A 14,190-nucleotide genomic window follows, 5' to 3' on the forward strand; every position below is an offset into this window, starting at 1 on the left:
CCCCTGGGAACGGGTGGAAAGAAAGTGGTTTACTCTTCCCCTTAGAACCTCAAGTACTTCAGTTTCCTCCTCTTGAGATCCCCCCCATCGGACCTAAGTGGATTAACCTTTCTAGAGCCGGGGGGGGGGGGGGGGGGGGGTCTATCAACAGCACTACTGGTGAGCGGGAGGAATTGGTAGAGGTGCAAGGCTCTGACTCCCCACCTGATGATCTCATGACGCTAGCTTAGGACTAAAAGCCCAAGCAAAGTTCCTGGGCAAGGCCCAAACCCTTGTTACATTAAGTTCCGATTGGTTAGCGGATGAACCAAACACACTGTAGGTAAAATGCATGGAAGCATGTCTCTGTCAACTCACCACATTCCCCTTGTTCTCATGAGAAACTTGTGAGACTGTGCCTCCAATAATGACATCTGTACTAATGTGACAAGGAAACCAATGCACACAAATAAATCAAGCTCCTTAATGCAACTGTCAGGGCAAGGCGAGTATGTAAGTGAGCCGAGCTGCCCTGTAATAGCTCATGTTTTCCTTGTAGAAGTTAATTCTATGTCAGAACAGCAAGCACAGCAGAGACACGCTCCTGCTTTGGGAAATGTTCACTTTCTTCCAATAGTGCCTCAATTTTCATCCCTGTTTTCTGTTTCAGTGTGAATGTAATACTAGTTCAATTTGCTGGTCTGACAGCCTGGAGACTGAAGGCCTTTGTTTATCCACAGAACAGGGAAATCATAGCCCGCAACAAGGCAAACTCCCCTTTCCACCTCCTTACCATTCCCTGTTTAATGTGCCTCAAACATAACCCAGAGGAACCACTTCTAGGGGAATTCTGTCTCTAGGCCCATCCAATCCTTAACCTCCAGCCAGGGGAGGGAGGCACTTAGTGCCAATTGTGACTGCATTTTTGGACGTAAACGCACTAGGAACTGGATTGACGTCACCATCTTATTTCACATGGGTCGCCCAGCAGCCATCCGACAGAAAGAGTAATCCTCATTTTGTCCTGTTTTACATAATACAAATCATCTTCAGTGCTGTTCTATGACATGCACAGACATAGGGATGGAGACTCTCTCTATATATGGTGGGATGCATCCTATTCCCTCACTGAATTGGAGAGTGGGAATCTTCAGCCAGCTACAGCCTGTTGTTGTTGTTGTTCAACCATTTATGTTTGAAATTACAGCCAAAGACCACATACAGAGATTGCAAAGGGACTCAGGGACCTTTCTGGGCTGAAGAGGGCTATAAATTAGTGGGTGTCCCTCCCATTGGAGTTAATCTGAGTTATGCCTGCTTACACCAGAGTTTAAATTGGGCCTAGAGCTCTAAAAAAGTCCCTAGTTCATTATTAAGGATCCAGGCCAGCTGGGTGAAATTCAGTGTTGGAACAAAGTCAAGGGAACTACGATAGTGGAGTAGAAGCAAAGGTCCAGAAATCAGTGGGAGTTAGGCACCTAAATATCTTTGAGAATCTGGGCCTATGAGCCTTTTTGGACATCACAAATTCTACAGCCAAGGCCCTATAGGGTTCTGTAAGGTTTTCATCCATTTGGGGGAAAGGAAAAGGGGTGTGAGAAAGAGGCTGAGTTTATCTTTAAAAAAACATTCCCACCCCTTCCCTCAAAAAGAATATGAAATTCCCCTTCTCTTCCTAGCACCTCTGGATTCCCTCCTCCCCAGCAGAGGCTGTAATCTGTAACACAGCCATTTCTTTTCATAGTCTGGCATCCCCGAGGCTGGCTGAAGAGTTTGGAAGAACATTTATTCTGTTCAGCAGGGATTTAATGGAATCTGAATCTGGGTCCAGCTCGTGAGGAATCTGTATGCGATTTACTTTCTATAACATTCCTGCCTGATCTCCTGTTTTATTCAAGCTTGGGAATGCCATCATATACTGCACGCTTGTGGGCGGGAACAAGCCATGCAGAAATATTAGAAATTGAGAGAGTGACTATTCCCCAAATAATTTAACTGCATGGGCCTTGCCACTTGATCCCTGATATCATGCACTGCAGGGCTGGGATTGTGGAAGTAGCAAGGATCTCACTGAGTAGGCTCGGAAGGCAGTCTATGGCACCTTTGAGTCACTTGGCCACAGTTATCTGAAATCCTTTGGTCTGTGAACTGGGACAGAAATCCCATCAGCAATATCACAAAACAATCTGTTCTTGTGTTTCCCTGGTTTTAGTTGAGTTGGAAATATATTGTGAGACTCATTTCTGTTGTGTATCTATAGTTCCCTTCCCAGTTTTGTCTGACACCAGGAATAATAAGAGTCATAATCAGAATGATAAGATAATGTTTTGCTTGTATGGCAGTGTAATGCTGACAGACCCCAGTCATCATCGAACCTGGGACCTCTGGAACTTAGTGTATGAGCCTCTACTGCATGAGCTAAAAGCCAACCGGCTGTTAGCTAAGGCTGTAGAGTAGACTCATTAATTGCACTCTAAGGTCTGGTCTATACTACCCGCCTGAATCGGCGGGTAGAAATCGACCTCTCGGGGATCGATTTATCGCGTCCCGTCGGGACGCGACAATCGATCCCCGAATCGGCGCTCTAACTCCACCAGGGGAGGTGGTAGTAAGCGCCGCCGACAAAAAGCCGCAGAAGTCGATTTTGCCGCCGTCCTCATAACGGGGTAAGTCGGCTGTGATACGTCGAATTCAGCTACGCTATTCACGTAGCTGAATTTGCGTATCTTAAATCGACTTCCCCCTGTAGTGTAGATGTACCCTCAGTTTAGGTATATTCATTCTTACCTATTTCAGGTAAGCGAGTTAATTCATACACTAAATACTTCAAAAGCATTCTGAGATCCTTGGATGAAAGGTGCTGCTGTAACCCACACATCTCCTGGGTGTGGTTTTCTATCCCATCTAGTGGCACCGAGACCACTTAGGGTACATCTACACTACAGGGGGGAGTCGATTTAAGATACGCAAATTCAGCTACGTGAATAGCGTAGCTGAATTTGACGTATCACAGCCGACTTACCCCGTTGTGAGGACGGCGGCAAAATCGACTTCTGCGGCTTTTTGTCGGCGGCGCTTACTACCACCTCCCCTGGTGGAGTTAGAGCGCCGATTCGGGGATCGATTGTCGCGTCCCGACGGGACGCGATAAATCGATCCCCGAGAGGTCGATTTCTACCCGCCGATTCAGGCGGGTAATATAGACCAGACCTTAGACATGCATTGGCATGCAAATTTTCTGAACTTTGACCCTCAGAGCTGTCATGCTAGCTGAACTGTCCATCTTCACACAGTCCATCTTATACTTCATACACAGCAACCCTGAGGACTACTAATGCCAGTCTTCAGTATCTCAGACTGTGGAGTAGTTTCCCAAGAGAAGTGGGTAGAATCTCATTGCTTGGGACATTTAGCACTAGCGTGGACAATACACAGGAGAGTGTGCTGCAGGCAACAATCCTGCATTTGTGAAAACAGGGACTGCATGACCTAGAAGTCCTTTTCCAACTCAGATTTCTGTGATTCGACACTATCGTAAGCAGAGACCTGTCCAGCCAGCAGATTTCCATGTGGAGGAGCCGAGTATGGCTGAGATAGTGATGAGTCATCCCAGCTGTTTTACGCTGCAAGTTTAGTACATTCCAGCATGCAAAAGAGCAATCCAAACAGACCAAGAGTCAGCTCTGCTTTGCTAAACTGCACTGGCTACCTCATGCTAATTGTCTCTGCAGCAGAGTTTATCATAAAGAACTAGGCCTTGGTGAAGTGCTAGATCACGAAGGGCAAGATGAAAGCCATAGCCTGGTAAGTAAGCGCTGTGGACTCTGTTAGCCTAAACAGTTTTGGAATATTTGGGGGCATTTCCTTGTTTTGATTTACATACATTGACTGGGGCTTGTGAGAGGTGAGGAGTTTCACTTGGTCTGGAAATCTCAGCTACTCCAGCTGGTTATAATGTGCAAAGTGAACCCTCAGTATGTGAAAGCTTGCCATTCTTGGGCACCCACTGTAGGACACTGGTGAGAAAGAGTGGCAGGAAGGCAGGGAAGAGTGATTCTTGATATGCAACCTTTTGGCCCAGGTTGACCTCCTATCAAGTGGGGCAAGCTCAGAGCTGAAATGCACGGAGCAAAACACTCGTGCACATCATTATGGTGCATCTGGTCTCTGGTATTGGCGTAATGATTTGGATTTTGGCTGCTAGGAAAGGCTGGGAAAAATGTGGGTTCAGATGACATGACATTTCCCTTGGGGGAATTCGTCTTCAAAACATTTAAAGATGTGGCTTGCACTGGCTATTAAATAACCCTCTTTTTGATCTCACTTTTATTTTAGTGGGCTAATAAGATGCTGATGTTGCATTACCAATGCTGGTTGTTTACATAATTACCTTTGATTGCTTTTTGAAACCCCGCAAATTTAAATTCCAGGAGAGACTGACATTCTGTAATGTGCCAAGTAATTGATTTCAAAATGCATTATCTGCCACCAACTGTGCTGACCCCATTTAAATAATTAGTAGCAAAACCAGCTACAAAATCAAGATAAGCAATTCCTCCTATGTAGGTTTACCTGTGCATCAACAGAACTAATGCACTCTGCCTAGCTGAGAGGAAGTTTGTAGTGCTTTATTTCCAGATTCAACTTTTGGCCCTGACCAGGACCTATGTCCAAACCAAACTGCATTTTTTTCAGGTCAATATCTTTCTTTTTAAAAGGCACTGAATCTGTGGGACCCCATAAAAGCAGTGATTGTGGATGGGAGCCAAAACATTCCCTGTAGCAAAGACAAATAACTTTCTGTACTCTGGCTCTCAATGATCTGTAAAACTTTTATATAAGAGGGTTCAATCAGTGACAGAAACCCTTAATTAAATATTTATCATGTGAGCTGCAGATGTGACTAGTGCCAAACCATGGACATGCCTGGATGGTCCTTATGAAAACTCCTCTGAGGGATAACGACTGGCTTTTGAATAAGTGCCATGGAAAGAGGAAAGTAGTTTGTGATCTACATCATAACAGAAGGATAGGAAGTCCTAAGGATGGTCAAATTGTGCTGTAATTTAGTGGATTCCTCTGGCTTCAGAAATTTACTGTCTAAATTTACGTTACTTTCAGACTGTTTGTTTTAAGTGGCCCCAATTAAGCAACTTCATTGAGAAAAGGGGCTACTTAAACCAAGCAGTCTGAAAGCACCTTACATTTATTTTTGAAAGCATTATGAATAAAAACAGAAGAATAAAAATCTACTCACTGGATTTTGTTATTATTACTCTTGACTTTTATTTGGCACCTTCTGTATTAAAAGGCCAGTGAAGAGAATTTCATGCCTGTTTCAACACCACTCTTGGGAGTGGCTGGATGTGTTTCCAGCTCAGCATCACTGGGGCATCCTGAAGCATTTGTTGCCATTCACCAACAGCCAGTTCACTTGGGTCTTTGCAGATATCTCCATAGCGTGACTGTCTCCATTAATTGTGTCTCTACATGCTAATATACTTCCATCGGTCTGCTGGCTGGCTGCTACAGTTGGGTCATGTAGAGTTCAAGGATCTGAGTTCTAGTCTTCCTCTTACTGTGACATTCCCAAGGGTATGTAGCAGAATGACCCTCGTGAAGCCCCTAGGCAGCCATGGATGTGTTACACTACAGCACCACAATTCTAAGTCGATACAAGGGCAGAGACATACCCAGACTCTGGAGAAAGCAATAACTCCTGGTCCCAGACTTTAAACAGTGAAGTGTCTCTTTTGCATGTTAATATAAACTACAGATGAACCCAACCCAAAGCCGGAGTTCCAAAACACTCCTGAGCTTCAAGGAAGTTCAAATCAGGTTCTGAGCATTGCAGCCAGCGCTCAATCTCCATAATGAGCTAAACCAAAACCCTGGATCTGAATAGTCCCAAACTTTGGAGAATTCCGCATCCAGTTCTGAACTTGGCATCATGGGCTCAACGTTAATCCCAGCCAATCTATAACTTGCAGGCATTGGAGGGTCACCCAGGACTGTTTAGAACTTGGGAGCTTAACTATATGGGGTTACTGTTTTCATTTGTTTGGAAATGCTTATTAGAAAGCCACTGGACAACCCTGAGGAAAGAGAAGATGCCATGCTGTACGAGGAGGATTTGGGAACAGAGGGATCTCACTGGCTGTAAGCGACATTGTATGGTTCGGTTTCAGGAGCCTTACCTGTTGGGTAATGACCAGATCCCAGACTGAGCTTTCTAAGAAGTCTTGTCTAATGGCAGGATGAAGCTCATAGAGCCCCGATGTCCTCATTCCAAACATTCTGTGCCTTCGCAAGCGGTGTACACATACAAATACGCATTCTATCTGTTTGCTTCCAAAATGACTAATGGAGGCTGGCACGGGTTCTCATGTCAAGATTATGATGGCTGCAGCCAAAGTGTGATTTTACTTATCAGCATTTTGAGGGGAAGCAGAATCAAGCCTGGGGCAAGAGCAGCCATTGTAGCTGTTAGCTCATACACAAAAATTCCCTTGTGGTTCACTGTCTACCACTAGCAATGTCAGACCATTATGTCAACAATAGCGTAATTCTCTGCAACCTATAGGCTGTGTGGTTTCTGATCTGAAGCCAGACTTCTCATGGGAAAATATGGTTTGACAGGGAAACTTTCACCACTTAAAAAAAAATGTTTCAATCCAGAGCAGCCCTGCTTTGTGTTTGTCACACACTCTCCTGGTATCGATTGTTACAAATTTAAAATCAGTGATTTTTTTTTATCATGCATTAGGAGCCAAATGTTGTCAGTCTAGAGTAACAGCTATTTTATATTGAATTACTGTTAATTTACACCAGACCAACTGAGATCAGAATGTGACCCTGTATCCTTTGCTCTTTTGTTAAAGCTCTTTGCACAATAATATCATATTAAAAAAAAGTGTAAAATGATCTTACCCAGAGAAAATATTTCCCATAGTAACACGCCAAAAGACCACACGTCACTCTGCGTAGTATAAATTTTATCAAAAATAGCCTCTGGAGCCATCCATTTAAGTGGAAGTCTTGCCTAAGAATGAAAAAGATGTGGCACATGGCCAGTTATTGTGGTTGTTAATCTGCCCAGTCCCTAGGGGGAGTAATATTCAAGATTGGCAGGTCAGGTCCTTTTCACTTACATCTCCTTTCCGTACATAGTCAGGATCTTTGTAAATATCCCTAGCCAGTCCAAAGTCACAGATCTTAACCACGTTGTTTTCCGACAGAAGGATGTTCCTTGCTGCCAAATCCCGATGAATACACTGCGAGGAAATGCGGACAAGTGAAATCAGAGGTTTTGCCTGAACATCAGGCTGCTAATGGAGTAAAAAGCTTGGGGACTCTTTGAAAAGTGAAAGAAAAACGAGCTCGTGTTGGAGCTGAGTGGAGTGGGAAAATGTGTGTGGGAGCCTGCTAAAAATATACTGTCATATGGTAGAAAGAAAATAACTCAGCACAAGGAGTAGATTGAGAAACATGGTGGCTGGTCATTTCTCAGACTCTTTACATGTTAAATAAACCCTACTTGAACAGCTAAGATCAGAATGGATTTGCAACCCCCCAGTTAAATATTAAACCCTACGGGCCAAATTTTGAAAGGAGAAGGCCCATGGGCCAATACACCAACATTTGCATATGCAATTACCATAAGTGTGTGATTGTACATATGCAAAACTGTGCACACAATCTGATTTCTGGGTACTGTCATGGTAATCATCTGACAGATCCACAATTATGAACATATTTTTGCACATGGCTTAGACTCAAACTTCTTCAAAAACCTATAGACTATGGATTGAAATGACATTGAGGCATTCATTTGGCTACAGTTACCAACAATTACCTGCAAGCAAAACTATTAGAGCTACATTCCTCCGAAGTTATCAGAGGGCTTTTTCTCCATTGTGGAAGGATATTTCCTTCCTGGAGGCAGGAGAGATTTCTTCTATATCTGTCATGGAATTCAGATGAAATTGCCCGATTTTTCTCTGTTCCTTCCAGCTATGGTCCCATGTCATAGCTGCTGTGCTTCCAGCCAACAACAGGTGGAGACTCCCTTTGGAGGTCTATCAATGACACTCCTTACTTGACCAGAAGATTCAGTGGAGTTACAATAGTGTAAAATAAGCGCAAGCCACAGGAGAATCAGGCCCAATAATATACTTAGTCTTTATCTCTAATGGCTATGGCTCTATGAAAGAAGCTCATCTCTCGAGGTTTACTGAATGAAATACAAAAACATAAGAAGGAGGCGTGGTGCAGAAATAGAACTCACTTTTCTGGAGGCCAGGAACTCCATGCCTTTTGCCACCTGGAAACTATAGCAAATCATATCCTCCAAGGTCAGGGGTCGCTTTTGCAGATCCTCACCATCTAGAAGAGCCACAGAAACATGAGAACCTAGAGGGAGAAGGCTAGACAGCTGAAAGACCTCTAGCATTAATCATGCCTGCCAATCCTGGAGAGCACATAAAGAGGGACATTTGCGGAGAAAAGACAGGACATTCCTTTTAACTCCATTAGGTGAAGAACGTTTTCTGGAAGGGCAGATTGGCAACACAAACATTCTGCTAACATTTTGCTACCGTCCCTCCACCATAGAAGAAGCAGTTGGTGTGTGTGTATGTGTGTTATTGCAGACCTTCTGTAGTGAGCATGAGGGAGAACTCATAAGGTCTACCCTAGCAGTGCTTTGCCGGTATAGCTGTGAAAGTGTGCCTCTTGTGGATGCAGCTTCTACTGGCCCCAGCCCCCACAAGCAAAACAAGTTATTCCAGCAAAAGTGCAGTTTTGGTGGTATAACTGTGCCTACATTAGGGGCTATTGCTGGCCCAGCTATGTAGGTCACAAATCACCCCTCATCTTATCCCCACCTGACATAGCTATGACAGTAAACATTTGTAGTGTAGACCTGGCTGGAGTCTGCCATGACCTACAGGACTTGTCAACAAGCAAAGAGACTTTGTAAAGCAAGTGACCCTTAGGGCAGAGTTTAGTCAGAAACAAGGGAAACATTTAAGACAAAGGACTCAGGAGTAGATAAGTTTCTTTTACCTTCTTCTTCCTCTTCCGAGTCACTGTAACTCTTATCTTCAATGAATCCTGAACTGGCCGAGCTTCCTGTGCTGGCCACACTCTCAAGGCGCCTCTTGATCAGCTCTGTTAAATCACTGTTGGACTCATCCAGACTTTTCTCTGCTTGGTCAGAGTTCTCCTGGGACTAAAAATTCCATAGAAATGATTTACCTTGGTGAAGTGCGATGCCCAGGCAGTTCAGGGTATTTAAAGGAATGACATGGCAGAGGCTGGGAAAGGATTTTATGGCGACGTCCCCATAAGTGTTTTGCAAAAGCACTTTTCAAGTAATACACAGAGAGCTGCATGGGAACCACAACCAATCACTATAGCACACAAACAATAATGGGCAGAGGAGGAATTCTGGCATCAGGGAAATTTCCCTTCTCTTACATGAGGTCTGTAGCCATTTATTTTATTTAAAGTGAATTTAGTAATGTGGTATTACACCGCCATGGGTTTGGCTCCGGTTGCTACAGTTTCAAGCTCAACAGAGTGAAATTGCCTCTGGTGCTTTTCTCAAATTAGGAGGCTCTAGGAACACACAAAGTTCAAGGATAATGACCACATATACAATCACACGCACAAAGTTTTATCTGTACTATAAGTTTTATTAAAGTCACAAGCAAGGTGATGATTACCCCTGCATATAGAAATCCTACAAAAACCTATGCAATAATTATAACCATAGTCATCCCCAGAGATATTCTAGGGTCCGATGGACCTCTCAAAGGGAGAGTTCCTGCTGGGGTTCCTGTGGGGTTGTCTCTTGGGTCTTCCCATTTTTATCTAACCACGGAATCCTCTTTTATATTGTAATTTTGACTATACCGAACACTCTATGCATGTGCATGAAGGTGTCAACTCTCTTTTTCCTTATATATATTTCCACACCCCATGAATATTGGGATGCCCTATTTTTCATAGATTGGCTGTAATTCCTCTTATTCTCATTAGCATCTACACACAACATGTACCCTGCAGTCAGGACACATGTTGTAAAAGATGTTGCATGATCTTGTGGTTGATTTTCCGCCACATTACCTGTTGGTACATCTTTCCAGTAGTCTTGTGATCTTACTGGCATAGAGTCATTCTCTGGTCACTTACATATGTCAAGCATTCTTAAGTCTATGGCCTAGTATGGCTAAGCTGAAATCTTACAGGCCCTACCTGGAGGCCTTGCGTTTTAGCCCGGCTTTACTTAGACACACAATAAATACTTATCACTCCTAAATACTTAATAATCTTATTCTTCTATGATCCTACAACCTAAACCTATTTAGCATACATGAACTATATGTAATATAGCATATGAGTTAATCATAACATCACACAGCACAACAATAAATGGATAATAAAATGAACTGATTAGCTACAGTTACCATATGTGCTTTAGTGTCCATGAAGAGCAGATGTGACCACAAATATTAGAGACATCTGGAAAACCCACACACAATAACCTGCATCGTACCTGGGAAGGATCAAAGGCTGCACTGATCCTGCTAGGATTTGAATCAGTGGTCCCTGTTTTTAGACAGACTGAGATTTGAAACAACCAGGCTCCCAAAGCTGCTATCTGAGTGTTGTATTTAGTCTTCTCGTGGAAAGAGGGGACTGACCTCACCTCTCCCGTAACAGTTCTGGTGGCTAATCTGTGCAGCCGTCTGTGGGACAACAAGACCAGTGAGCTGCTGAGGAGGGAGATGGGATTGGGGAACCAGTGTTTTCATACCTAATGTACAGAGACCATCCACTGCTCTTTCAAGTAGCTAGTGGCTGGTGGTGAGGAAGTGGAATCAGAGCAGTTCTTTTCTCCTCCAAGTCACATAATGATGAATGTGCTGTTTCCATGAGCATTTGCAATTGATTATGCAGTATGGGCTTGAGGTGAGGATGAGGAAGGGACTGAGATCCTACAGAGGAAGGAGTCCATTCTTCCTTCTCCTCTCACAAGTTGGAATTTGGTGGGCTGATGAAGCGCCAGCATTCAGATATAACTGAGGCCCCTCTATGGCAAGTAGAGAACAAATCCGAATTGTAAGCAGCTAGCCTCAGTGATCATGAATTGCCCATCTTGCAACTGCATAAAAAGCCAGTTGTTTATTTTACCTTATATGCAACAAAGTCCCCTCGTTTTCCTCTCAGGTAATTAGACAGATTTCCATATTTGCAATATTCTACAATAACCATCAAAGGACCTGCAAAGAGAACAAAAGCAAAGTGACCTTCACAGATGTAAAAGTGGAACATATACATAGTGCATTTCTGCATTCCTGCCATGGAAAGGGTCTAGAGAAGGACAAAGTGTTTAATGTTAATTCAGCCCCATGATTTCCCTGGTGAAGTAGGTAAATATTATCAGCCCCATTATACAGACGAGGAAACTGGGGAATAAAGAAGTGAAGTGGTTTTCCAGGCTCACACCATAAGGCAGTGGCTGAGGTGGGAAACTGAGAATAGAACCCAGGAGTCCTAGCTACTACCTCCCTCTTTACCTGTCAGACAACAATATTAGGAAATTGTTTCTCATTTCTAGAAACAGGAACATTAAAGAGGATAGACCAGAACATACAATCCCCCATATTACTAAATTCTTTTTTTTTCTGTTGGGATCCATTTTGTGGAAGAGCCCTCTGGGTTTTCTGATCTCAGTGTAAATCTTTTTGTACAGGACTTCATGCCAGTGGAGGCAATACAAACACATACACCTCTACCCCAATATAACGTGACCCGATATAACACGAATTCAGATATAACGTGGTAAAGCAGCGCTCCAGGGGGGCGGGGCTGCGCACTCCTGTGGATCAAACCAAGTTCGATATAATGCGGTCACCTATAACACAGTAAGATTTTTTGGCTCCCAAGGGTAACCCAGATAAAGGGGAGAAGACGAGGTTTTTTACTTAACTATAAATATCACTGTATATTTCTATAGGGCCTTTCAGTTGTAAGGATCCTAAAGGGCTACCATGTATGCACTGTAGGCCATGGGCCTGCTCAGTACCTGCTTCTCCCATTGACTTCAGTTGCAGCTGTGGGTGCTCAGCACCTTTGAAAATCAAGCCCAAGGTTCATACAGTATTATATATACACAGCACCACTCTTTGCATAAATGCAGTCACCTCTGTGGTGGAGGTGCCAGCTGATCTAATGTGGATGTCAACGTCACCTCCACAGCCTGTCTAAAGGGGGTGTGGGCTGGAGGGCTATGACTGAGAAGCAGTCAGAACAGGAAGCTTATGCTCTAATAAATTTGTTAGTCTCTAAGGTGCCACAAGTACTCCTGTTCTTTTTGCGGATACAGACTAACACGGCTGCTACTCTGAGAACAGGAACTGACACACTGCAGCAAGCAGTCAGCTGCTCTGAAGTCTGCTAGCTGGGAGAGATCCAGGTGACTATAGCTATGCAACGCATCTCTGATTCTGCCACTGGTCTTTACTGTCTCTTCTGTGTCACCATGCTGCCTCCACCACAGTGCTCCACATCATTAGATTACTTCCCCAAACCAGTGCTGGCTTCTTACAGTGCAAAGAAAAGATCAACTGGAACATTGTCTCAAGAAACTAAAGTCAGATCTGGCTAGTGGATTCTCAGAGGAAATGGAGATTCCGGCATGACTTTAAAGTGCCACTAAGTGCTTTATTCATGCCTCTGAAATGTTTCCTAGACGCAGCATCCTCATATTTTAGTTCCTTATTATAAAGCATATTAGAGCATGCATTAGTGCTAACTGCTTAACATCAGATGCTCTGACAAGGTGTTTCAAAGCGACGTTGCAAGGGGCAGATATTGTTAAAATAATGTATTGTGCATGTTTAATGGGAGCAATGATCAAGAGTACTATTACAAGCTATATAAAACTTAACAAGGAATGAGAAAGCCCTGTACTTAGAAATGGTATTTTAATGGAAACTCTTATCCCAATGTCTATCTTGTGAGCTCTAGGCTATTTTTCTTCAGTCTCCACTGGCATCGTTCAAAAGCAAACAAACTAGAGCTTGCTTGTAGGCTATGCAGTTAGCGCTCTGTAACGCCATATGGGAAACCTGGCTTCCACACCCAGTCTCTTGCTTCCCCAGGTTTTAGCAGTGACTTCTTTGGGCAGCTAGTAAAGTAGCACTAAAAGGGCCTATTCACCCAGAAGGATGCAGGGGAGGGAAAGAGACTATTGGATGCTCCAAGAGGGATACTGAGGACCAGCTGGGGACAAGTACATTCAAGCATGGGTAGTCATAATAGGCGAAGGATCATGTTCACTTAGATGGACCTTGCTATGATGAGAACTCAATAAGGTGCAAACATTAGGGTCATATTAGTTTTCAGGTTAATGGTTAGTGGCTACAGTTGCATTAGACTGTTCTGGGCGTCTGGTTATGACAAGCCACCACACTGACATTTTACTAAGTATTGTTTCTCAGTTTTCTGGGCTTGATTTGGTAGGAGGCATTACCACCATGGCTCACAACTTCCCTCCCCCATTAATCACAGGTCAGCAGTCCAGCGTCAGGGATTGCTTGCCAGTTCCTCTGAATCCTTGAAACATTTCAGATCAATGTGGCTGTCCAGTCAGATGTGATTTGCAAAGCTACTGGTCTCTTGCCTCAGTGCTCCTGCAGATTCCAAATCTCTGGCTTCCAGATTAGGACAGGGTCTGCTACTTGCTGTCTCCTGCCTGTTCTACTGTGAACTGTAAACGTCTGGTTTGGGGGATAATTTATCTCCTGTCAGCCTGCCAACTACCTTAGTAACATTGCTTTTTTCCCTTTGGCTTGGTGACTAGATGTCCCTTGGGAAAATGATATCTTTAATGCCTCAGACAGTTACCAATGTGGGCACCATCTCTCTGTCTCCATTTATTTTACCCTGGTTTCTTTGCCCTCAACCCTTGTCCCCCATCCTTTATGATGAACCTTGAAAATAATCTCCAAACACTGAAGATGCATCGATGGTAGATGTTACACTGAAATTAAAAGCATAAAGCAAAGAGAGCCAGCACTGTTTTAAAGGGCAGGCTAAGAAGGGGAAGGATGCTCCAGTGGTTAGGCCATAGGCTAGGATCCTGGAGACCTGGGGTCAAGTCCCTGCTCTGTCACAGACTCTTTGTGTGACCTTGGGCAA

At 43.8% G+C, this 14,190-nt stretch overlaps 1 protein-coding gene across 1 annotated transcript in view; it reads right to left on the reverse strand.

Annotated features, from left to right (window-relative positions):
• The window catches only part of LOC112119274 (vascular endothelial growth factor receptor kdr-like), a 179,295-nt gene that overhangs the window by 25,535 nt on the left and 139,570 nt on the right, over positions 1 to 14,190 (reverse strand). The window contains exons 20-24 of the mRNA XM_026652934.1: positions 11,179 to 11,267; positions 9,046 to 9,211; positions 8,267 to 8,364; positions 7,131 to 7,253; positions 6,910 to 7,021 (exon numbers count right to left, since the gene is read on the reverse strand). Of these exons, the coding sequence (XP_026508719.1) occupies positions 6,910 to 7,021; positions 7,131 to 7,253; positions 8,267 to 8,364; positions 9,046 to 9,211; positions 11,179 to 11,267 (588 nt within the window). The remainder of the gene's footprint in view (positions 1 to 6,909; positions 7,022 to 7,130; positions 7,254 to 8,266; positions 8,365 to 9,045; positions 9,212 to 11,178; positions 11,268 to 14,190) is intronic.

This window comes from Terrapene carolina, unplaced genomic scaffold (genome assembly GCF_002925995.2).
Source record: "Terrapene carolina triunguis isolate 2854851 unplaced genomic scaffold, T_m_triunguis-2.0 Scaffold131, whole genome shotgun sequence".
Lineage (NCBI taxonomy): Eukaryota > Metazoa > Chordata > Testudines > Emydidae > Terrapene > Terrapene triunguis.